This window comes from Buteo buteo, chromosome 2, assembly GCF_964188355.1.
Source record: "Buteo buteo chromosome 2, bButBut1.hap1.1, whole genome shotgun sequence".
Lineage (NCBI taxonomy): Eukaryota > Metazoa > Chordata > Aves > Accipitriformes > Accipitridae > Buteo > Buteo buteo.
In genome coordinates, this window is record NC_134172.1 from 71,242,390 (window position 1) to 71,267,267 (window position 24,878).

General features: G+C 39.5%; 1 protein-coding gene across 2 annotated transcripts in view; it reads left to right on the plus strand.

The window, feature by feature from the left end:
- BCAS4 (breast carcinoma amplified sequence 4) overlaps window positions 1-24,878 on the plus strand; it is a 56,856-nt gene that overhangs the window by 15,664 nt on the left and 16,314 nt on the right. For both annotated transcript variants that reach the window (XM_075019463.1, XM_075019473.1), the window contains exon 4: window positions 1,706-1,840. In XM_075019463.1, coding sequence (XP_074875564.1) covers window positions 1,706-1,840 — 135 coding nt within the window. The remainder of the gene's footprint in view (window positions 1-1,705; window positions 1,841-24,878) is intronic.

Genomic DNA, 24,878 nt, shown 5'->3' on the forward strand with positions numbered 1-24,878 from the left:
CTTCAGGCTCTACCCCTGTACAAAGTAATATCCTCTGGTAAGGTTTATTATGCTGGGAGGGACAGGGAAATTGACAACTTTCAGCAAGTTTTCTTTAAATGCAATTCATTTTTTGTAGTTTGCATTTTTACATTTGATAACAGACTTATCAAACCACTTTATGGACTTACACAGCACCAGGAGAACGCTTCAGACAGGAAATTGAGGCAAGGCATTTTAGAACAAAAGTAGGAGTCAACCGTTAACCTGTTTAGAAAGCTGTCTAGTTTTCAGAAGTGACTACCCAAGTCCAAGAAGCAGCTAGCGAGTTCTCAGCATACTTGACAATTTGGCCATACTTGAAGGTATACTTAAATTAGGACTGTGAAAACTGGCCAACTGAATCAGGTTCCAAACCAACTGTTTCTGTTAAGTGTCTCACCCATTTAAGTCTTTTTGCAAATTCCATGTTTATAGGTGGTTGGGATTTTGGGGGGATTGTGTGGGGGTGTTTTTGTCTTTGAACAGGAAAATAAAATTAAAACTCTAAGCAATTACTTGTGCCAAAAGTATGGTAAGCAACAGAGCTTCTTTTTGGTTTTTTCCCCTCTAATACAGGGAAGGGGAAAAATCCCAACCCTTCCTGACCCCATTCGCTTAGTACAGCTGTAGGGACATAGCAATTTGGAATATGAAGAAAACACCAGTCTGCTAGGCTACAGGTTGTCCTTGAATAACGCAGCAGAATTTTGTTGGGAGGCTTTTTTTGCTTATCAAGGTGGGGATAATACCTTGATTGGCTAGGAATCAGTATTTCTCCCTAACATTACCACCTGTAATGGCAGTAATCTGAGAGCACAAGATTAAATTGGCAATGTGAGCAGTAGTTAATGTTTTAATTAGAACTTATAAATTTAAAGCTTAGCATCCATGGGGATTTTCAAGGGAGGAATTGACTTGTACTCCTAAGAGTAGAACAGGAAAGGACTCTTGTGTAATGGTTATATAGGATGAGGATCTGCTGGGTTTTAATTTTGGTGTTGCCACTGGTACATTTTGGGCAATTAATTTACCTATTCAGCCTCACCTTCCCCATCCCTAAAATTGGCAGTGATCAACATCTCAAAAAAATAAAGTGAAGCTTAATCATTAATGGAGAGAATCAAAATTCTGTTTACAAACTGTTCTGTATTTTAACAAATAAATAATGGGTTTTTTCTAGTTGGCTTTCCCTTATGGCTCAAATTTCAACTGAAACTGAACACATGTATGGTTTAGGTCAATAATTCCTGACCTTTTTTAGCTAAAATCACCTGTCGTCATCTTTTCCTCTGCTGTCTACTCCCTCCTACCACTTTGGCCATTTTTTCACTCCCATCAGTAGTAGCAGTCTCTTTGCGGGTTCTGAAGAGCTTTTCACCTCACTGCTGAAATGTTGCCAGACCTTTAGACGCTGTGCAAGTGTTTACATACTCTGTATGCTGAAAAGGGAGCAAAAATCTGCCCTTAGGTAAGGAGAAAAATTAGCCTTATGTCATGACCAGTGGTTCTCGTGGCTGTAAACATCTGTAGTCTACTTCTGAGTATGTACCCCTTGGATATTTATATTAGCAATAGTGCACTCTGAAATCTTGTCAAAGCTTTTTCTTTGACTTCTGATCTCAGCTAGCTAGGACCCAGCACAGGTGCTTTTAATTTTCATTAGGTGTTTTTCCTTTCTCCATAGGCATTTGTTAAAATGGTTGCACATCATGTTTCCTTCCTGGAAGAGCAAGTGCTTGAAGCAGAGAAGAGCCATGGCACCTTTCTTAATACTGTTTGCAAATTATTTCAGTGTGCAACTATCTCGTCATTTAAAAACGTGAGTATTTTTAAAGTTGCTCCCAGCAGATGGGAAAGTGATGTTAAATACCCTTTCTGTATCAAATGTGGCCTTACAGCAGATCTAAGTATTAATTTTGAGTGGTGTAAAAGAGCTAGCTACAGTTTGTTTCTGTAAAGGGATTTTTGTTACAATTTTAAAAAATGTCAAAGATTTTCTTTTTTTAAGAGATGCTGCTTAGGCATCGGATAGTTCTAGCAGTAATTTTTTAATATCTCTACATCTTGCTCCTGAATGAAAGGATTTTCTCTGTATATGTATATACAAATAGCAAGCTTGTTATACATAATCTTGCAGTGAGAGACATAAGCATAGATTGTTCTTTCTATTTAGTCTTTGTTTTTATGTCAATTATGTCAAAATTACTTTACAGGGTCATCCATGGATGAGTGCTAAAGGGGGGTGAGCAGTCTTTCAGTGAGTTTTAGTGATACTTGCTGATAGAAGAAGAACGTTGAGAATCAGGGATAATGAGATCTGATGTGGACTTGAGGAAGCTTTACATACTCTTCATCCTTTCTGTCCCTGTTCTTTTCCAAGAATGTCTTCATACCACTTACCTTTACACTCTGTTTTCCTTCTCTAAGTTCCCAGGTCATTTTCTAAATCTGTTGTTTCCCGAGCAATTCATCACAATCCTCAAGTAGCCTTTTCTGAACTCATCCCTTCCATTCCTCCCTCTCCATCTTGATGTGATCTCTACCATGTGTTCAGTCTCAGCATATGTCTCAGGATCCTTGTTCTAGTCTCAACTACTTCCCTGCTTTCTCTTGTCCCTTCTGTATTTCTGCCATTATGTTTCCCTCCTCATTTTCTTCCAAGGGGCTTCTGTAGCAGTATGCATAATACTGGGTAGGCAATAATACACAGGTATCAGTGATCATGTAGGTATAGCTGAACCATTTCAAATTTTTGTTTGGTGTCATAGCAAGCTCTGGAAGCTTCAGTTGCAGGAAGAGTCCAGTTCAGTTTCTGCAGATCCAGGACAAACCTTAACTGTTCAAAGAGAATAATGAATATTCAGTCTGGTTAACAGAGGCGTGGACAGGAGATGGTGCATACTGATTTCATCTTCAGCTGTCAAACTCTGGTGAATCTTTAGAAAAACACAGTTTATATAGACTCAGTAAAGAGTTGTAACTTGGCCAAATTTGGTAATGTTTTCATAGGAATGGGAAAATATGTCCCTGATATGAGGGTAGTTTACTGCCAATTTAAAATCTCTGCTGTAGCTTATGAAGGCATTGGAGCTTTTCAAAAGAGCTGAAAAACACATACCTTTCCTTAATTTCATTATCTGAATTGGCTTGGTTTTGTACCCTAAAACTTTCCAAACATGTTAAACCTGCAGCAGATACCCAGTCTGGAAAATATATCAAAGCTGGAAATTCTGCAGGGTTGGTCTGCCTATACAAATAATGTTGTATAACTGGGATGCCAATAAGAATGTAGAGAAGGTCAGACTATTTACTTAGAAATTGGCTTGAGTTGGACTTGAAGACAGTATAGTGTTTTCGATTTTTTTTTTCTTATAATTACAAAGAAAAATTTTGAAATATTGCATAATTTTGTATTCATGCTTGCAGGCATCTTGGAATGATAGTATTAGCGAACAAAAGAGAAGAATAAGTAGGGAATGGTGTAGCTTCCTACTGTACTGATCTTATCCCTCCCTCCCATTCTTTCCCCCCAAAATAGTACAACTAGAAAGCGTGGTGAGAGGGGTAACAAGGCTGAGCACAGATTTCTTTCACAGAAATTTCTAAACAGATGAAGACTCAGCCTGAAGGAGGACAGGACAGAGATTTGTGAAGTCATTCTGTATGTGGAGCAGGTGAATAGAGAATGATTATTCACTCCCATAATTCAAGAACTAGGGTCATCCAGTGAAATTATCAGCAGACAGGTTCACAATACAAAAAGGGAGGTACTTACTTTACATGATGTATTAATGTGCCATGGAACTTACATCCACAGGTTGTTATATATTCCCAAGGCAATTAGACAAATTCATGAGGAAAAGAATCCAACAATGGATATTAAAGAAAGCATCTGGTTTTGAGCCACAAATTCTTGAAGACTGGGAAATAAATTTGTATATTTACCCCGTAAACCTTTCCCTAGGCAATCCCTTCAACTGGTCGCCACTTAAGTGGGATTATTTGGCTGCATGGACCTTTGTATGATGCAGTACAGCTGTTTGTTAATAACTTTTACATTGTGGTTCTCACTGTAGATTCTGGCTCTGAATGACAATGCTCTGTGTTGGTAAGGAATCACTCACTTCTAGAAGTGTGCAGGAAAGGACTGAATTGTTTAAGGACATCGGTGGAGTTTGAATTTCTACAGCCACTTTTCTTTTGATTGACTGTTGCCTGAAACCTAGTAAAATCCCTGCCAACTATCCAATTTTCTGTACTCTCTCCAAACCTGTTTCTTTCTAGTTGTCCATCCCTTTTCCCGTTATGTAGGATACCATTGCAGATGCCCTTTTGGCATCTTTTGGCATTTGAAAATTAGGACTGTCCTGACCGTTTTTGTAGGTGAGTTTAACTTGTTCTGAAATGCTAGTATCCAACTTGTGTAGCTACTCTCCGCAGCCTTGATCAGACTGGCTAGAAAAGTTTGAGAGTGCCCCTCTCTCTGAGTACAGTGTGTGTGTATGTATTTCAGCTAAGTTTTTTCATCTAATAATGAAACATGTTTAAATGTTTTAAATGCAAGGGAAATCTCATTCTCAGTGTTTTGCAATTATATTTCAAGGTGCAGCAAAATTCTGTAATGTTTGTCTTTTTTATATTTCACTGTGGTTTTTAGGTATTCAGAAAGTTGTTTCATATAAACTTCCAGTGCACAGTAACAGTGGAAAAGGTTATCTAATCTGTAGGAGAAAAGTGAGTAATCAGAATTCACTCATTGTGTTAGGAGTATCCAGAGGTGGTCTGAAGAGAAACTTATACTAAATATAAATTACTAATATGACTGGTTAAGTCTGACAGGTTGTAAGAATGTAACACCTCCTAAGGGAACAGAACAGAGGAAATAACTTTCTCTCGTGAAGTTTGTGGCTCTGTGGAAGAAAAGCTTTTTTTTCTGTAAAACTTGAACTTTGTATGGGAGAAACTGTGATTTCAAATCTTTTATCCAAAGATGTTATCTGTGCCCTGGCTGAATGGGGTTCAGCAATCTTAGAGAAAGGACAGGAAATCTCTTTTAGAAAACTTCAGCACATAGAGTTTAAAAAACCCACTAGTATCTTTTCCATTGGAAGAAAACTGGATGTGAGCAACTCTTGCTGTTTTGTCATGCATCTTGTGATATCTGGCATTTTCTTAAAGCCAGAAATTTTCTTCAATGTCATTGGCTGAGAATCTTGTCAATATTTATTTTTAGACTAATTTTTAACCCTTGTATAGTTGCAGGGAAAGGCTCATAAAATCGTAACCTCCAAAAAATCTCATGTCAATGGTATGAAGAAAAAGTGCACATTTCTTAGATTTTTTTTCAGAGGCTTTTTATTGTCTTTTTCTTTCCACTAATACTGTAATCTCTAGAACAGCAGCTGCTTATCTGAGGTAGGGTTTGCTGACTTGTCTTGGCTAAGGTGCTGGCTAATGGTTTTTCCTGACACCTGGGGTAGATTCTGACAAATTGAACTGGGAAACTGGTAATGGGATATGAAGCATTCTGTGTGTTACTTTATTAGTTCGTCTGAGCTCAGTAATGAGCAAAAGCTATTGATGAGTTATACTGACTAAAGTATCCAGGAAAGAGACCTGTACTTAACAGTTGTTTTCAGTGGTTACCAATGTGAAGTGTGGAAGTGGACATAGACTTCTGGCTGCAGTCTGCATAGATTGATAGTAGACGCATTCTCTGAGAGAAGGAAGCTCAGAAGCATGAAGAAGCTATGTAGAGTTAAGGTTTTGCTTAATGTATGAGACAGCTAGCTGGGTTTGAATTTTCATAAATAAATCGTAACAAAAATAAATCATTGGAATAAGAAAACTTTCCTACATTAGACTTTACATTTTTTAACTTTTGCAGATCATCCTTCAAATGTAACTTGATGTAGGTTTCAGCTTCGCTATTTGCTATATATTACCAAATTATTTTCTTGAAGACTCCAAAGAAGCACATATTGGGATTTCTGTTACTGTCTTTGCAACTGACAATGTGTGATCACATATATGTCATGCTACTTCTTTGTGTCCTAATTTACCTCACAAGATAATGTTCAGTGTTTCCAAAATGCTATGAGATTTTCCTGACAGCCTTGAAGAAAAATATTTGTTAAATTATTACTAAAACATACCAGATGGGAAAGATGAGATGAGAGAAAATAGAGCAGAGGATTTCAAAACTGGGGGTGTACTATGTTCATATTTAAAACATTAATTTTCAAGTGCTGAATACTACCAGCCATTTTTCTTAACATTGGGGAAAATAAAAAAAAAATCTGACATACTTTAAATATTTAATGTTGAGAACTGTTGGGGTGTGTTCAGCTTATTTTACCTGCAGCTATGCTTGAAGTTCATCCAGTTCCATTCTGATTTGGACTGATTCATTAACTGGTTTGGGAGCCCCAGAGGGGTCACACAGGTTCTGTGTTGAGAAAGATAACACTTAAATGAGAAGGTTCAAGTGAGGGAGTGCAGTAGGCCCAGAAATCAAGATTTCAGCTACCCATGGCTTTAGCCCTCATTTGCCTGCTTCTTTGAGGAAGCCTGCACAATTCTCAAAGTGAAGCCAGAGTTTCTTGCCAGTTTGTTGAGCCTGGTGTATAGCAGAAATGCTTGAGAGAGGCTGCAACACTGTGCTTGGACATCAAGCAGTGCCACTGGTTTGGAGGAGCAGATGAGAGTGCTTGGTGCTTGAACACTGCACATAGGAGCTGAAATACACACATGCACACACCTGTGTATTGAGAATGTTAGGAAGGCTGGGGGAGAAGTGGGAGTTTGGGCTGGTGGGATCCAGCAGGCACACATACAACACTGTTGACAATAACAGTATGCAGTTTTCAAGTGTGCATGAACAGAAGTCAAAGTACAAAATACTGCCTGTTCCCACTTGAACCAATTTTGTATGAATGCACTTAGAGGAGGTGTAAAAAATCTTTGCACTAGAAATGTCATTGTTGTACTGTCCAAAGCAGGACAGCACAGTGGCACATAAATAAGGATTCGTGCAGCACATGTTCCGAGTTACACATGTAGTGATGGGGAGAAACTGTAGCGTAATTGCTGCTCTGTAGAGAGCAGTTGGTGCAAAGGATCTCTTGTACTAAACAGGTGCCACTTAGGGGAGACATCAGCTTTTAATGGAGCCAGTGTGCTGAAATGGTAGCGGAAAAAAAATTCTCTAGTTTATGTGCAACAAAGAAGTTAAAATAACAATCCAGATTCCTTTTTTTAATCAGTGCTAAGATTGGCTTCTGACTTCCTGTTCTCTAATGGGAAGGGATTAGGCCCTTTATGTTTTGAAAAAGACCGAGCCAATTCCTGTTGCAAAATTCCAGTACTGAGATCAAATGAACGAATAAAAACAGTTAGGAAAAACTTGATTTGTCAGAAAGCCACCTTCATTAGTGCTCTCATCTCTTTTTTATCACAGAAACTGTTTTTAAGCTGTAATTGCATCTCACTGACAAAAGCTTTTGGCTACATATGTAAAGACTTGTAAAATACTGCCTTTCTGTAAGCTGGTATAATCTGTGCCAGAAAATAGAAACCCAGCCTCTGCATGTAGAGAGCTCCTCCTTCAGAGTTCAGTTTCAGTGACTCTATTGGTTAGTATTGTTGAGCTTTAAATATATTCTGCAGCACACCGTTTACTAGGCTTTGATGCTTGCTCTTGAAAGTCAGGAAAAAATCTTCCTTCAGAAACATTTTACATGACATTGCCCTGTGCAGAGTTAAAGTGAATTAGTTACAGAAAAGATATTAGCTGGCGCCAGTGAAATAAGTGGTAAATGTCTCTTCTCCCTTCCCTTTTCTTATGTTCCTTTTGGCTGCTTCTGTAAGGAATGCAGCAAGCAGTGACTACTGGTCGCACTATTGATTTAAGTATTTGCATGTTATACATAGCAGCTCTGCATTGGCCTGTCTTCTGGGACAATATAGGATGTCTTCAGCTGTATCAGATTTTCTGCTTGTACTTGCATTTGTGTCTTCCATATGAGGCTCTGTGCCGTTATGTACATTGTTAAACAGGATTGTGTGCACTCATTGTTACAAAACAATGCATGTAAAATACTTATGGTTCACAACCCCAGTGGTTCAGGGTTCCTATCCATAAACCTGTGCTGTACTGCTGTTGATTCTTAAAAACCCCAAAGCAATAAAATAATAAAAGCTAAAACTTGACTGTTGTCTCTCTAGCATGAATGCCCTAGGGCCAGCAGAGCAGCACATTATGAAGGGTGCTGTTGGGTCCCTTTCCTAGCAGAATTACTTGTCTGGATTTTTCTGACAACATCCCAGTTTCTTTGTTACAGGTATGCCATTTGTACATCTGGTGTTAAGAGAAATTAACCACGTTTTCCAAAATATTAGAATTCCTTTACTAAAAAAGGATGACTGTTTTCCCTGTTTCAGGGTTTCTTTGGTTATGCTATTTTTCTCAGTTTATGCTCTATCAACTACATTTTAAATTCTAGCTGAGATGCAGAAACATACTGCAGATTACATGATGTTAGGGTTAAACTTTTCAAATGGTTTGTAATACATTGAGAAATTATGTTCTTGCCAGCCATAGTTGTGGTGAGCATGTTGTGACCTTTGTTTTACCATATTTCTGTGGATTACTGTCTCCACAGCATGGTATGCTCTTCCACGTATTTCTGTAACCATGTAATATATACTTTTGTAATGGTGTCTCATCAGAGGAATGTCTGTAGAAATTGTGGTCTCAGTGTGACAAAAGCAAAAATTTCTGTGTTTATTTTGTCCCTATTTTTAATTCTGCACAAAAATGTTGACCTTTAAAATTATTTTCTATTTAAAAACATTTTACTTAAAAAAAAAATAAAAATCATCATTTATACTGGGGGCTAGATGGCTTATCTGAGACTGGGGTGCTAAATCTGGAAGCATATGCTTGACAGTAGTTCCCGGTTCAAAGTGCTTTCTGTTTCTAAACACACCAGACAAATGGACAAAAGGAAACACATAATACACCATCTTGTTGATGGAAATTAGAGGCATACAGAAAAAAAAAAGACTTTATTATGGTTCTACCATAAATCTACAGTATGGCCTGACACTACATTTAAGTGTCCACAGAACCCTGAGTAGAAGACTCTCAGCATGAAACTTGTTTGCTGAACTGTCGTAATGCTTCAGCTTTCCACTTGATTTCCTTTCTTAGGGGTTTAAAAAAGTACAGGTGAACAAGAATCCATTTTATAACTACATAAACTGGTACAAGAACCAAGAACATTCTATGAGCTAGTAAAAGTTCTAAACAGAAAAATCCTCACTCCAGATATTTCACACAGAGTAATTTCTGTGTTAAAATTTGGATGAAGTTGGCATGAGGGAATTTTGGAAAGGAATTTTTATTCTGATTTGGCTTTTATAACATGGAATACATTGTAGCTTGTGGATTTTCACAGTATCCTAAAGTGATACTCAAACAGGAGCAGCTCTCTCTGTAAATCAGGTTGACTTTTTCTGGAAGTACATTTATAGATTAAGATGAATGAAATATAAAGACTGGGAAATAAAGATCTTGATCCTGTATAAATACTTTCAGATAAAGTATGTGTATAGCTGTCAACTCATATGCAAAGTGATCCACAAAATAGTGTTGTTTGTGAGATCAGTCTGAATCTTAGCTTTCACTAAAGTGCTTGAGATAGTTTGTGTATGAGGTGAGAGGTGAAGTGAAGCTTTAGACACTGGTGACGTTTTTTCTCTCCCTTTTAACAAATGACCATAGTGCTGCTAAAGGCCACGTTGCTGTTACTAAATTGCCTGTTCTCCTCCAAAATGTCCTGGGTAAGCAAGGTCAGTTAGAAGGTGTTAGGATTTTTACACAGGCATACGCTTACAAATGTGGGTTCTACTTCCTTGCTCCGAGTAAAGCTGGAGTCTTATTCTAGCCCTGTGGCACTGTCTGCTTATGGAGTTTATTACTGCCTTCCTGTCTGCCCTCCCCCAGCTTCACACAGATGTCCAATTAACTCCCCCCTTCCTCTACTCTTTCCTCCATCTCCTTGTGCTGCCACATAGATGTTCCTACTTGGGACACGCAACACCTTTTAAAAGTATTTTATCAACTCATTTTCAGTGCCTCTGCCTTTTCTGTCTGAGACTGATACATATGGAAGTCTCCTGGGGGATTCTACTGGCCTCTGTGACTCATTTTCCTGATGACTGCTCGTGTCTTGGTGGTTGGTTGTATTTCCTCCACTTGGATTTTGTTTGGGACCTTTTTTTAAAGAGTTGCATGTCATCTAGGAGCATGTGTAACTGTTAAATGTATTTAGAATAAATACGTTTATTACAGGGCAATAATGAGAAACAGGAATAACTAGAAGTCAAATAGGTGAAGTGTGTGCCAAGCTCTTGTGATGAAGATAACAGTGGCTGAATCCTTTGTTGGTATGTTGAGGTAAAGTGAAAGCAAAGTTTCATTTTCTTTCATATGCTGGGCTATTAACTGAGGCAGTTTAGCGGCTGCTCCTGCAGTGTGGAGGGACACTAGAGAAGAGGCAGAGAAGCCAACTGGGGTTGAAAATCACAGCAGCTGTCTTAGTGCAAGCTGTTCTTGCTTTCAGTTTCATGTATGCAGTCTGCCACATTAATTCTTGAAGTAGCTCTTAAACGGGTAGCTGTTAAAGGGGGTAGTCTTGGTCCAATATACTTTTGAAAATTGGAACTTGATTGTTGTAACAGGAGAGGTGCACGTCTTTGTTTCCTAGCATCAAAACTGTCTCAAACAAATAAGCACTTTGACAGTAGTCTTCAAAATTATGGAAGATGTTAATAAAATCTGTGTAACTTTTTTTGGTTCAGGGAAAGCTACTCACAAAATGAATTAAAATCTCAGGAAAAGGGCAGTAAGGAAGGAACTGAGGACAGTAATACTTAAACATATGGGTTTCATTAATGTGAGAATGAGTGAAGTGTTGGAAATGCTAAGTGAATTCAAGAAACACCTGGGCTCCTTTGTGGAGAGGAAAGATCTGGTGAAAGATCTGGGGTGGAAGTAAAAAGGCATGAGTTTTAAGTGTGAAGGATCTGGGACCAGATGAGGGTTTTTTTACTATAAAGAGTGCCTTGTGTTCAAATATTTGTGGCATGAATATATTCTGCTGGTGTCCTTTTTTTCAGTTGTGTGCGACATAGACTGACATCTGTTTACTTTGGTTACGACCACAGTATTTCCACATACCACTCCCCTACCCCCTCCCCCCCTGTTACTTATTCCAGTCATCAGGAATTGGACCCCAGCAGCTAATGAGTTTTACCAAAATCAAGTTGTGGTAGGTAAAGTTGGGAATATTTCCAAAGAAAGGCAACATCCAGAGAATTTACACTATGCATGAAGGTAAAATAGTTCTATGGACTAGTAATAGGAAATGGATGAGAGAGATCTTTATAAGCCAGAAGTCACAATTTCAGGTTTGATGCACTGACTTTATCATTACAACTGGGGCATATATTGGAGCCAGTGTTTGTGCACAGCTGTTGTGCAGGGACTTTTGTGAAAAGGTTTTGTCCAGCTTCCAGTGGATAGGTTTCCATCTTATGCACCATTACCGCATGTCGTTCTCTCCCTGACAGCTTCTGTAAAGAAACTTGCCTTTGAATTTGCCCATCTAGATCAGGACGTGCTACTTAGTGTATCTAGCATACTAATGGTAGATGCCATGTACTAAAATAGTCCCTCAGATGCTTTCTTTATAAGCACCCATTTAAAACATGACAACAGTTGTGAAAAGGTACAAATGCAGACCTGGGTGGTGGTGGTGTTTTTGTTTTTTTGTTTGGGTTTTTTTTGGCAACAGCTAAGGAGAACTTAATGGCACAAAACTTAAGAAATATTTATTCCTTGGTGACCTGATGCCAAAGCAAATTCCTTTTCACTTGCGTTACTGAAATGCTTGAGTGCCCTTTAGGATTATTAGTAGAAGCAAACTGAATGTCAAATGAAATACCATTTTGGCCAAAACTAAAACAAAGCTTATACCATCATGTCTTGGCATCCTCTAAGTCGTAAGCCCAACTTTTGGGGCAAAATGTTGATCTCCTTTAGTTTTCAAGGGGGTAAGAAGTTAGGACTTTTTTTTTTTCTAAAGCTAATTTTTGAAAAGAATTAGTTTAAAAATTGCATGGTTCACAAAGCGGAGAAACATTCCCTCTGCTGGTATCCATCCCTTCCTGGCTGTGCCATTTTCTGTGGCCGGCAGGCAGTTTTGTGCGTGATGTAATGGTTGTGTTGCAGGAAAGGTGCTTTGCTGTGCTGGAGCCTCTAGGAGCCGTAGTGACTAGCATTTTTTTCCAGAGCCTCCAACACAAATGCGCACATGCAGGCACACGCGCACATGCTTCTGCATTGGTTCCCTTATGCACTCTGTCTACTAGCATATTACCCTTCCCCCACCTCTTTTACAAAGTGTTTCTCCCTGAGGCAAATTTCTTGCTGTCTGGAGTACCAAACATGCACAGGCACTTTCTTTTTTCTTTAAGATTTCCTAGTGTAGCTATTATAAGGCAGTAATAGCTAAAAAAGACTATTTTACATAGGTTCTGCTCTTTTTAGTAAAGAGACAGAGGGTAAGTGTGTGTTTGTGTGTAAAAAAAAAAAAAAACCAACAAACCATAGTTTATGGCTGAGTGAGGCCAGGTTTCTCCTATTTCTTTTTTTGAAGTGTCTTTACTCAGCAGTCACATTTTTTTCTTGTGGTAAAAAATGCAACATGAGCAGATGGCAAGTATTAACACATGAAATGCAGTGTCTGCCTGAAGTTGATTTAACAGTGCTCTAGGTTTCTGTCACTGGCTTTCAGTTAGTTAAGTAGTGTGTACAAGTTAATGAATTTGTTCCACTTGAAATATTTGATGGTATGTGCTGAGGTTCAGCGGTAAAGGGATCCTTTAGGAGTAATCGAGGAAAGCATGAGGTTTCTAGACACTGAGCTTGTGGTTTTGTTTTCTTTCCTTTGATTGATTTTGGTGTTTTTGCCTTGAATATGAAACCGAAAAGAGAGGCAGAAGGAACAATAGTAGATAGCAATACACAGCCTTTCCTCTTATATTGTGATACTGCTTTGAGCACTGCAGTGATGGCATACCTTATAGCAGCTTCATATTTTAACCATGTATTTTGCAGTTTCATTTCTACTGAATGTTCCTAAACCTTAGACAAGGATTTGGAAAACAAAGTTTTATGTAGCAAATCAGGCAACATTTTCATATTTCTATGCGGTCTGCTTCCATGCTTGCTTTGGAAGTATAAGTGCAAACTATTAAATAGGCTGCTATATATAAATTAGCCCACATTTGGCAGCAAAACTGCCTAGAATAGCATGATCAAATTCAGTGTATTTTCAGTTCATGCATAAGACTCCTTACTACACCACCACATGCTATCTACCTAATAACATTTGAAACCAAGCCAGCTCCAAGAATTGTTTTCATAGTAAAAACCAAATATTGGTTGCTGTCAGTTGAGCATCATACACACTTAATATTTTACACAGCAAATTTCTCTCTGTACAGAACGCTCTGTTAAAAAAACCTAAACCCCTAAACCTGCAAACTGCTATTCCTTGTCAGGCAACCTGTAAGCATGAGTGCACAGAAAGAGTTAACATATTTTACTATTTGAGCAATCGGTGTCAAAATAGTATGTTTTAAATGCTTAGTTGATATTTCTGGCATTAGTTTTTGAGTTTTGTAAAACTGTAGATTGTAGTTTTGTTAGGGCTTTTGTAAAATGTTACTCAATAACAGTTTATTCAAACAGGACTGAAGGTCAAGTTCCTGTTTGGAAAGGGTACCATACTTAGTTCACCTTCTACTTGAAATGTAAGATCACAACTGCTAGATAAGACCAAACTAATTGCTCTGAACATGCATAAGTGTATCTTTAATACCTAAAAACTGACAGTGATTTACTGTATCCATTAGGAAGGCTTCTCTCACAAGTAAACAGTGCTTAGTTAAGTACCATTAAGTTCAGTCTGTGAGCAGAGTCAGCAGCGCAGCTTGCCTTGACACGGAGGCCTGAGGTCGCAGGATTTTAACTACCTGAGAGATGGTATGGTTAACCCCCTGCCTGTCCTGGAGTGGTCTGTGCTCCTGCTGCATGGAGTTCATACGCAGAAATAAGACTTGTTAACCCATGCGTTTTATTGGGCTTTATGGATGTGTGACATCATTGGCAGCCAATCAGAAAGTGCTTTAGGGCAGAGTTTAAAAGCTATTTCATAATATATTTATATTCAGTGCAGATATTTTTGGGCTTCAGTAGCATTCGTTTTGTCGCAGAGTCCATGTGTCAATATGGCTTGGGGGAAAAAAAAGGTATGAAAATAGCATGTTTGCCCTCAGGTTTTTTTTGTAATTCAGCTGGGTGGCAAAATGCTATAGGCAGCGTAGCTGGTATGCTGTGAAACAGTTATTATGGAAACGATTTTTTTCCTCCAGCAGCAGTAACGCTGCAAGCCAATCTTGGGTGATTGTTGCGTGCTCCCCGCTAGGCTGCTCCTGCTTAAATAGCCAGACCTGCAAATATTTCCCAAGCTGCTCTGGTTTGCCAAGAACAAAAATGCAAGGCAGTCTGCAGAAAACGTGTGCGTGTGTGTGCCAGCCAGAGTCACCCCGGCAGCTGGGCTCAGCTCTGCTCAGCTGGATTCACCCCAGCGGCTCGGCTCTCTCTTCCCAGCTTGGTTTGGCTGGGCTCAGTTTGGCTGGGCTCAGTTTGGCTGGGCTGGGCTCCCCCCGCCCATTCTCCAGCCCTCTCACAGCACCCGCGCCCCGGTGTGCGAGGCGCCTTGCCTTGCCTTTGCGTAGTCACACGCAGGCTGTTTTGTTCTCTGTTAGTTGACACAACTTTACTGTATTGAAGGAGAAGGTTCACTGAGAGTGTCTCTTCCAGAAAAGTCTGGTTAATCCATGCAAACCCCCCACCATTCCTGCTTAACTCTTTCACTTCCAGAGTACCCCCTGTAGCAGGACCATATGGGATCGTAAAACCAAACTGTTATGATAATTTCCAGACCATAACAACAATTTTTGGTATCAGTTGTTACTAAGACGAAACTGTATTTCTTTTTATAGAAAAAAGAAATGGGGGCTTGTATCAGTGGTGGGACTACTATTACTTTTTTTTTTTTTAATTTTTAGTTGTTTGTCCTCCCACTTAAGCACTGTGGTTGTGCTCATGTCACATTGCTAAACATCCCTATTCATCTGTGTTCCATGACGGGCCTGCAAAGCGTATGAGTGCGGTGCTGACTACTCCATCCTGTTGAGATCCCGAAGATTTTATTTGCTCCTGAGCAAAAGACTTAGAAGTCTTTCAGATGCTAGCTGTATCTCTAGCATGCTGTTCAGTGTTCACTAATGATTTAGAAAATGAGGCATACAATGACATGAGAAAGCTTGTTGACGTAGTTATTTTGAGATCACAGAAGTGAATGCCAACTGCAGAGAGCTGTAGACAGACCTTGCAACATTGAGAGACTGAGTGGAAAAACTTGTAGCCAAAATGAAATGTCAATTAACAGAAGGTGATGCAAATGGGGGTGATGCAAGTGAGCTTTATATGTATGGTATTGGTGTCTGAACTAGCATTTTTCACTAAAGAAAGGGATCATGAAATAGTCAAAATGGCCTCATGAAAACCTTCAGCTCACAGGTCAATAGCAGGCAATAAAGAAAATTGAATGTTAGGAATTATTAGGAAAAGTGCAAAGAAAGAAAATAAAAACCTTCTTGTGCCACTCTGTAAATCTGTAGCTTCATCTTTAATACTGACTGATGTTCTGGTCCTATTGCAGCAGAACTAGAAAAGGCATCTGGAACCACATCCCTTTGGGAAACACCTAAGCAGACTATGATTTTAGTCTTCTCTTTTCCACACTGAAGAAGAATGCACTAGAATTTTTTGAAATTTAAAATTGCATGAGACAGTAAACAGAAATTATTATCAAGACATAGTCTCAAAATGAACTAAAGGAGTGCCTTTTATGCAATATATCACTAAAGTTTGGAACTCACTGTTGCAGTTGTAAATGAAAGTCAATTTATGTATGTTAAATTCGATCAGACAAGGTAATTTAGCAAAGTTACCTTTCTATTTCTAGAAACCTCTATGCTGCAAATCCCTATAGGTTAGGAGAGTATTCAAGGCAGGAATGCTGCATACTTGCCTGGTTTTTATACTGTAAGCATCAGCTGTTGGTCTCAGCTGGAGACAAGTTACTAAGCTTTGATTTGACAGTGTAGGCACGCTGGCTATTCTTGTATTTGTGGACAAATTTCTTCTTGTACTACTGTAGAACAGCATCACAGCCACTGACTGGAGGTTGACATATAAGCCAAACCTCATTGATCTTTGTTTCCTGCTGCGTTACTCTTGGAAACTAAGTGTAATTTTCCATCTCTTATGACTTGTGGGTGGGTCAGTCTCTCTGTCTGTCTGAATGCCTTCCCAATGAGCATTAGAGTATTGTATATTTTGCCAGGCTAAATCTAACGCTTCCAGTTTTGCCACATTTCTAGTATCTGCTGGATTGTCCAAGGTGCTATGTGCTTTCAGTTCCCATTGCCTTACATGGAAATATAGTAGGACTAGGACCTATCTGTTTTAATGCTTTTCCTTTATGAATACTTTTTCTAGCACTATTTCTCTGTTAAGAATGTTGAGTTTGTTCTAACTGTGAAGTCATCAGGAGTGATAGGACTGTGATGTAACTGTGGATAAGGGGAGAGCAGCTGATATCCTGTACCTTGTCTTTAGGAAGTTGTTTGATACAGACACCCACAGCATCCTTGTATCCAAATTGGGATGTTATGATCTAGGTGGGTAGACTACTAGATAGGTGAAAATACTGATTAGAACATTAGACTCGAAGTGTAGTTGTTAATGGTTTGTACTCTACCTGGATGCTAGTTACAGGTGTAGTTTGTCAGACATTTGCCTAATAACTTTATCAATGACCTGGAGGAGGAGACAGAATGCACACTCCTCAAGTTTGTGGACCACAATGAACCAAGGGGTGTGCTCCAGAACAGGGCTGCCTTTCTGAGGACATCAGCTGGCCAGAGGGATGTTCTCATGTGACTCTTACTAAATTCAACAAGGACAAGCACTAAATCCTGCACCTGGGATGGACTAACACTCTGCTGTGGTACAAGCTGGGGACTGACTGGATGGAATAGCAGCTCTACTGAGAAAAACCCAGCGATCTTTTTAGATGACAGGCTAAGCATGAGTTAGCAGTGTGCCTTCAATGACGGCCAACAGATGATTGGGCAGTATCAACAGAAACATGACCAGTAGATTGAGGGAAGTGATCATTCTTTTTAACTGGGCATTCCGTAGACTTTATCTGGAATACCACGTCTAGTTTTGGGGGCTGCAGGACAAGGAAGATGTTGATAAACTTGATTGAGCTCAGGGGAGGGTCATCAAGATGCTTTGGCTGGACAACATGATTAATGAAGAGAGGCTGAGGCAGCTGAGTTTGTTCAGCCTGAAGAAGAGAAAACTTACTGGGACATAATAGCCTTCCAGTGTGCTTAAGAAGTTTCCAAGAAGATGAAGCTAAGTTCTATAGTGAGGTGCACAACAGGTGAAGGGGAGACAGCAGTCATAAATTGCAGTGGGATGTTCTGACAGCCTCATCCATTCCTTCAGTGCTGCTGGACCTAGTGTAATAAAATTGGCGAGTTTAAGTGTGAAGTTTCATACTGCTTCATTGCCCCCATTTTGCAGATAATGGAACTGAAGTACAGAAACTGTAAAGGCTCTTGTCTGGAGCCACTCAGACCACGTCCAAATGCCTTTCTAGTTTGAGCTCGAGCTCAGTTTTGTCTCATATCCATACTGCCTGATTGTTTGTTCATAGTCTCAGACAAGGAGTTGGAAGGTTGGTTTGTATTATGGTAACAATGAAACAGTGAGCCAGCTTGGGAAGCAGGCTCTTTCCTTGACTCAGAGTGAATCATTTACCAAGTTAAGGAAAGGCGTGTGAAATCTTTGTGCTTTGTCCTGTCTATTTGGTCAATCTGTATTTTTATTAGCCTTATCTGATTCCCATTATAATTACTAACTCCTTCTGTATATAATGCTGCCTCATGCTTCAGATGGATGGTATTATTTTTGTTTACTTTTGTCTGTGGTATTATTCCAGAAAGTGAAAGCAGTTTGAGTTGTTCCTTGGGGACCTCAGCTGCTGTTCCATGTGCAAGAGGCTCCAAATGTTTAAATGTCTTAGATGAGAAAATGTGTTGGTATGAATTGATTTGCAAAGGGACCTATAATTTGAGGCTATTACTATTCTGGTATTGTATGTGCTTGCCTCAGACACTGCATTAATAAAGAAAAAGAAAAAACTGTTCATGAAAGTCTAGGACTGACAGCCTTGGAGTCTGCTGTTTATGCCTTAACTCATTTCCGAAAGACTGAAAGCCAGGATAAGATGCCTAGTTGAGACTCCCTAGCCATTCACTTTAGCACCTTTGTGGAAAAAGCTATCTAACATCTGCTTTGAAGGTCTGCTAGGAACTGGACTGAGACTGACAGCAAGTGATACATTAGTGAGTAGTGAATAAATTCATTTTGAGTATCAGACATGAGTAACAGACATAGCAGCAGACTTGGACTTTGCACATTTTGCTTGGAGTGCCGCTGGGTAATGTGAGTGCAGCACTACCTTTTTTTAATTTATAATTTAACTTGTGCAAGAAAGCAGAAAACCCTACTTAACCAAAACCTACCTAACACTAATACCACATGGGGATTCCCCAGCAGTTAGGGAATGGAATAAATAGCCCAGAAATGCCGATTTTAAAGCTTAGGGTTAACATGATTAAGACCACAGGCAGAGTTCCAGTAATTTGTTGCCTCTGTGCCTCAGTTACAATCACTGAATAATGTAAGGTAGAACTTTTGGAGGTCATCAGGTCCAACTCCCTACTGAAAGCAGGGCTAACTGAAGTTAGACTAGGCTGCCCAGGGTCTTGTCCAGTCAAGTTTTGAACATCTCTGAGAAGGGAGATTTTACAGCCTCTCTGGGCACCTGTTCCAGTCTTTGACCACATTTTTTTCCTTATGTCTGATTGGTATTCCTCTTTCTGCAACTTACATCTGTTGCCTGTAGGTTGGGGGTTTTTTTTTGCAATGCCATTCTGAGTTGAGACCAGCTCTGTTTTCTCTATAAGCAGCTCTGTCTTCACTCATTAGATAGTTGAAGACGTCAGCTAAATTGCACTTTTCTTCTTCAGGCTGAAGAAACAGGCTGTCTCAACCTCTCATCATAATGTATGTGCTCCAGCCCCCGAGCATCTTGATTGTCCTCTGCTGGACTTGCTCCAAGTATGTCAGTCCAGTAAATACTTCATGAAGTGGGGAGCCCCAAACCAGACACATTAGTCCAGATTCAGTCTCGTGTCAAAATAGAGGGAAGTGATCACATCCCTCAGTCTGTTGTGCTTGTACTAATACCAGTATGCTGTTAGCTTTCATCACTGCTGGAGCACTCTGCTGATTCAGATTCAGCTTCTTGTCTCTGAGGACCACCAGTACTTTTTCTGCAAAGCAGCTTTCTAGCCAGCTGTTAATTAGGTTTGCTAACCATTGTTTGCCCTTATTAGATCTACGCTGTCTCTTTTCAATCACCTCCTTTTCTTTGAAGTGCTGGAAATGGATTCCAAAAGGATTTGCTCCATATTTCTGGGGACACTGACGTTAGGCTGAACATCCTGTAGATCCCCATATCTTCCTCCTTGTCCTTCTTGAAGACAAGCGTGATATTTGGCTTTTTTCCCATCATGAAGAACCTCCTCTGATTGCCCTGACCTTTAAGATGACTGACAGCAGCCTCACAACAATGTGAACCAGCAACTTTAGCATCCTCAGATGCATCCATCTGGTCCCATGGGGCTTTGGGTTTTTTTTTTTTACCAGTTTGGTCTAATAGTCCTTGTTTGTATCTGCCCCTGTCTTATGCACTTCCTTAGATTGTGCCACTAGACAGGGACCCAGGAATTCTGGGACCAGACCTTGCAGTAAAAAACATGGCAAAGAATGCATAGAATTATCTTACTAGTAAAATGAGAATACTTGTGTTAGAAGGATATTGTGAAGATCAAATGGCCAATTTCTGCCCTTTGTGCTCCTGCAGATAGAAATGCTAGGTATTATTGTTATTATTCATCTTAGTTTGTCTTATTCTTTCTTTCACTCCTATTCCCTTTTGGCTTCCCTGAAGATTAACACATGAGGAACAGCCCCAAATATATTACTGCTTCTTGTTCAGAAATAAATTGAGAGACTGAGAGTGCTTAAGCCAGGGCAGTCCGCCTTAGGAAGCCTCATAGACACAGACTGTCAGACCAATCACAAATGGCAACAACAAAACAAATCCAGACTTTCCTTTTTAAAGGACATGCTCCTTCTGGCAACAGTATATTGGGAAAAAGATTATATTAGTGAGAAACTAGATCCATCACTGAAGAGAAGAAAGTCTGGTGGATAACATGCCTAAGCACAAAATCTTAGACTATACGCTTAGAACACACTTTGCAGTGAGATTCTTCAAAGCTATCACATCTCTTCTGCATCCCACACTCTTTTGGCAGAAGAGCCGCTGCATCCTTGTGTTTCTGTCTCCTTACTGAACAGCTAATAAACTGTACTTACCCTTGGCTTCAGCAAGATTATTGATTTGTGCAGTGATCATTATTGCAGCTGTTGAATAGATCTTTGCTGAAGAGATTGAGGGGAAAAAAAAGGGAACATTGTGGGTTTTTTTCTCCTGTGCTTTTTCTAAATTCTCTTGACTTTATGTATCTCATTACTCTTTATGGAATAAAAATAGCTGTTTGACTGTTTTTACATGTTTTCATGGTATTGTACTCCACAAAGGGAAGCCTGCTTTATCCTTCTCTTGAAGAGATTCTAGTCATAAGTGAAAGGTTGTCATTAATAACTAATTTCAGCCAAAAGGATATAGATGATGCTTTCTGGAGCTTGCATGGAATTGGCCTTGCTCTGAAGTGTCTACACAGAATGTTTAAAACAACAGGAAGAAAAAACTTATGATTTATGGTGGAGATGATACTATGATCATGCTAAGAAGGATAAGGCATGTCCCTTCTGAGTTACAAAACGAACAGGTGAGGGCATGAACTTCATTCTGATTGGTAAATTTCCTATTTCTGTTGTGTATTATTTGCTTCATCAACTGTTTTAAGAATGAAACCTGCACAGTCAGTCTGTGAACTATTTACTGTGCTTTTGAGGCCCATAAATAATACTAGAAAGTGATATGATTGCCTTATGTTTGGAAACAGTATGCCTCAAAGTTTATATTGTCCTCTAATTAGGAGACTAGTAACAGAACGCTGTAGGAAGAACTTCTCCCCACCCCACCCCCCCCCCCCCCCCCCCGGTCAATCAGAGATAAGAAAATTGATGCAAGAGTCAATAAGCATCTGGAAAGCTTTCACAGTAATCCCACAGACTTGAAGGAAAAGGGAAAGGTAAGATGATCTTCAGACAGAGGTTATTACTGGAAACTTTTGTGAGTGCTGTGGATGAGGTCAGATGTCCAGCTCAGCTGACTCCAGCTCATGATGGCCACAGGTACCAGAGTCAGAAAAGACTTTTTTATTTTCTCAGGAAGAAAATTCTGCAGCTTGTGCTCCTCATCCAGTCACATTCTGGGCTTAAAGAATGATAGATAAGTTTCTTTACCTTGCTGAGATAGTAAAGATGCTGTACATATGAAGTCAAGAATGGAATCGAACGCTTGTAAGTCATTCTGTGTAAAACATATATACTGTGGGAGATAAGCAAAAATTAGGGTCTGAAGCTTGTGTTCTGAAAATTGGAGTGGTTTGACATTACTTTGCCTTAGAACAGGAACTACTACTGTCCTGAAGAGGAGAATTTACACCCATACTCTGGCTTTTACAATTAATAGTTTGGGCACCTTAGTACAAACCTACCTTCATCGGTGATTTAAGGTAGTGTGCCAGGCTGATGGCTCTGATGTGGCGACACACTTCCTTCTGCTGATTGAGAGAAAAATAACCTCTGCGGGAGGAATGGGGAGGACAGCTGTAGGCGGTGAAGTTTTAAACCAGTGCTGCAGGCTCTGCTAGAATTCCTCTGTCAGTCCTGATTTAAATTTGGGCTCTGCCATGACTTGCTGCCTGTTGGGACATACCGTCCAACCTTTCTGCCTTGATTTCCTAAGGTGCAGTAGTGTTTGGCTAGTTTGTAAGGCTATTGTTAAGATTAATCTTCAATCTTCAATCTATTTTAAAGTTGCTAATTAAAAGGCAATTGCTTGACACTAGTTAAACACCGTTGAGAAGCTTTAAGCAGCTTGTGAGAAGTTATGTTAGTTAGCTAAGGATAAGCCTTAACACTGGTCCTACACTGCTTGTTTTTTCCCATTTGTGTAGATGACGTGCTGTGTTACATCATCAGTGGCACGTTTACTCAGCATATGCTTAGAGAATAGCTGAGTTTTGTTTGTCTTGGCAGGAGGATTGGTAGCCCCACAAACGGGAGATAAGAATTACCATGGAAGCCAGCCTAAGCAAAAGAGGTCTCTGATGTGGCAGTAATGAACATCAGACCCCTTGTTCTTTTTTAAAGACATCCTTATTAAATTACTTTCTTGGTACATAGCAAGTGTTTAACAGAGAAGAACGTGTGGGTGAGGATTTGTTGTGCTCAGCATCAGAGCTGATGTGTGAAGAACATTTTGGTTCTTTAATTCATGCTCTTCCCAAAACTGTCTCACAAGAGTCCGCTAGCACTGTGCTGGATCAGCTGGGAGCAATCAAAAGAAAGCTGGTTGGAAAAGCCAAAGTTTATAGGATTTTAAGAAGGAAGTTTTTAATGTTGAACTTTAAATCTATTTCAGTAGAAATGAAAATTATTTTACCATTGTTATGTAGAATTATATTAAAAATTAAGATCATGAGGAATCCAAATAGGCAGTTTTTAAATTTTGCTGGAAAAAAGTGAGAATGTTTGCTTGGTTTTGGAGCTGTCGAAGAAACAGGTTTCAGTTTTTGCCCTGTTTTGATTTCTACAGTCTAGGTATTGATTTTAATACCTGCGAGAATGACCAAATCTGAAAAATAAGTATTGGCAGATAGCTGAGAATCCCCTTTTATCTTTCATAGCAGAGTTCAAATTGCTGTTGCAGGTTTCTGTAGAGAAGTGTTCCTTGAGCGGCTTTGTTTTCTTTGGATATCTGCAGTGGTGCTGATCCACTCCAGAAAGTTTGGCAGTCTTTCACTGTAAACTAGCAGGAGCAAATATGTTTATTGGTGTCAAGGGAAAGGTAGATTAGTGCTGCTTCAGGTGGTAGGCAGCAGATGTAAAAGAAATGGATTCAAGAGCTGTGGAAACATGAATAGTACTTAAAGCAAAGTCAGCATCACAGTCCAGCAGTGTGGCTGAAATACTTTATTATTGCTCCTTTCTCTGCTTTGAAGCAGCCGAATTGATCCAGAGGTCAGTTCAGAGGGATAACTGCTCCAGTACAGTTATCGTAAATACATCTAAGTTGAACTAACAAGACTTTAAATTTGGTAGCCTGAAAGGAGATTTTTTTTTTTTTTTTTTGGTGTTTTTTAATCTGGAATCATTGCTGTCAGAGTAAGAATGAAGTTTCAAGTTAGCAGCTAAGTTTCCGGAGACACCACATGTGGAACGTTAACTTCTTTTTTTCTGTGTGAAATAATATTCCTCCTCCTTTTGTTAGGTAATCTACTATTTTCTGTTTGTGAAAATAGCTCAATGTTTTAGCTGTAATGGTCAGGCACACTGCAAATAGCCTGGATAAACATACTGTTTGGAATAGGGTCAGAAATCCTTATAATTATGCCAGACCTTTCTGCTGGGGCACTTGGTGGCTATATCAGTGCCCCTGTACCACAAAGACACCATACCTACTGCACTTGCCTAGCTGCTTCCCAGAGTGTATTTATTATACCTGTAAGCAGGTGAAGTGCTACCTGTTCCTGATCTGTTTGGGAGGCTGTTGGGAAAGAGAATAGCCAGGGATGGGTGAATTGTCTTGCTGAGCTGGGTTCATGGTCCCCGAGGGGTAGATGCCCTAACATCTGCATTATAAAAGCAGTACCAAAGTGGATTTCTGGACCATCTTGTAGATAATTGGATAGAAGGGAAACAATTTTCCATGTTCACATCTGGACTTCTTACAGCATTCACCTTAAATGTAACGTTGCTGTGCAGGTTGACTTAAGCCTGGCTATGAAAATGAAACTGAGCAGACAGACACGTTCAGCTCAGTATTTATTATTCTTCAATAGAAGGTAGAATCTAACTGTCTGTGAATTAAGCTGTTTCCTGGATGTGATGCAACCTGTAAGTGATCACCTTTTGACACAGCTTTGCTGTTCTGCTGTTGGGTTGCAGTTGTCAGAGTAACCACTATGCTCTTAAATGGGTCATTTTCTTACCGCTCTTGTGTATTAAGCTTTATCAGCTGGGGGCCTGGCTTTTAGGGGCTTCAACCTGTATTTCTCAAGGGGTGCTTTTAGTGCCTTAGATATTATGTCACACAACTTGTCTTCCTGTATAACTTGGCTGCCTGTTAAAATGCAACTGACTGAAGTTTCTAAAGCTGCCACCAGAAGTTTTAATCTTTCAAGCATGATTCTACATGCCTTTTTTTTTTATTTGCCTGCAAGTGTAGAGTTGTTGTGCATACTTTATTTTTCAAAAGCTCTTGCAAATGTTTTAATCCTGTCATTTCTACTATTTGATCTAGCTTCATCTA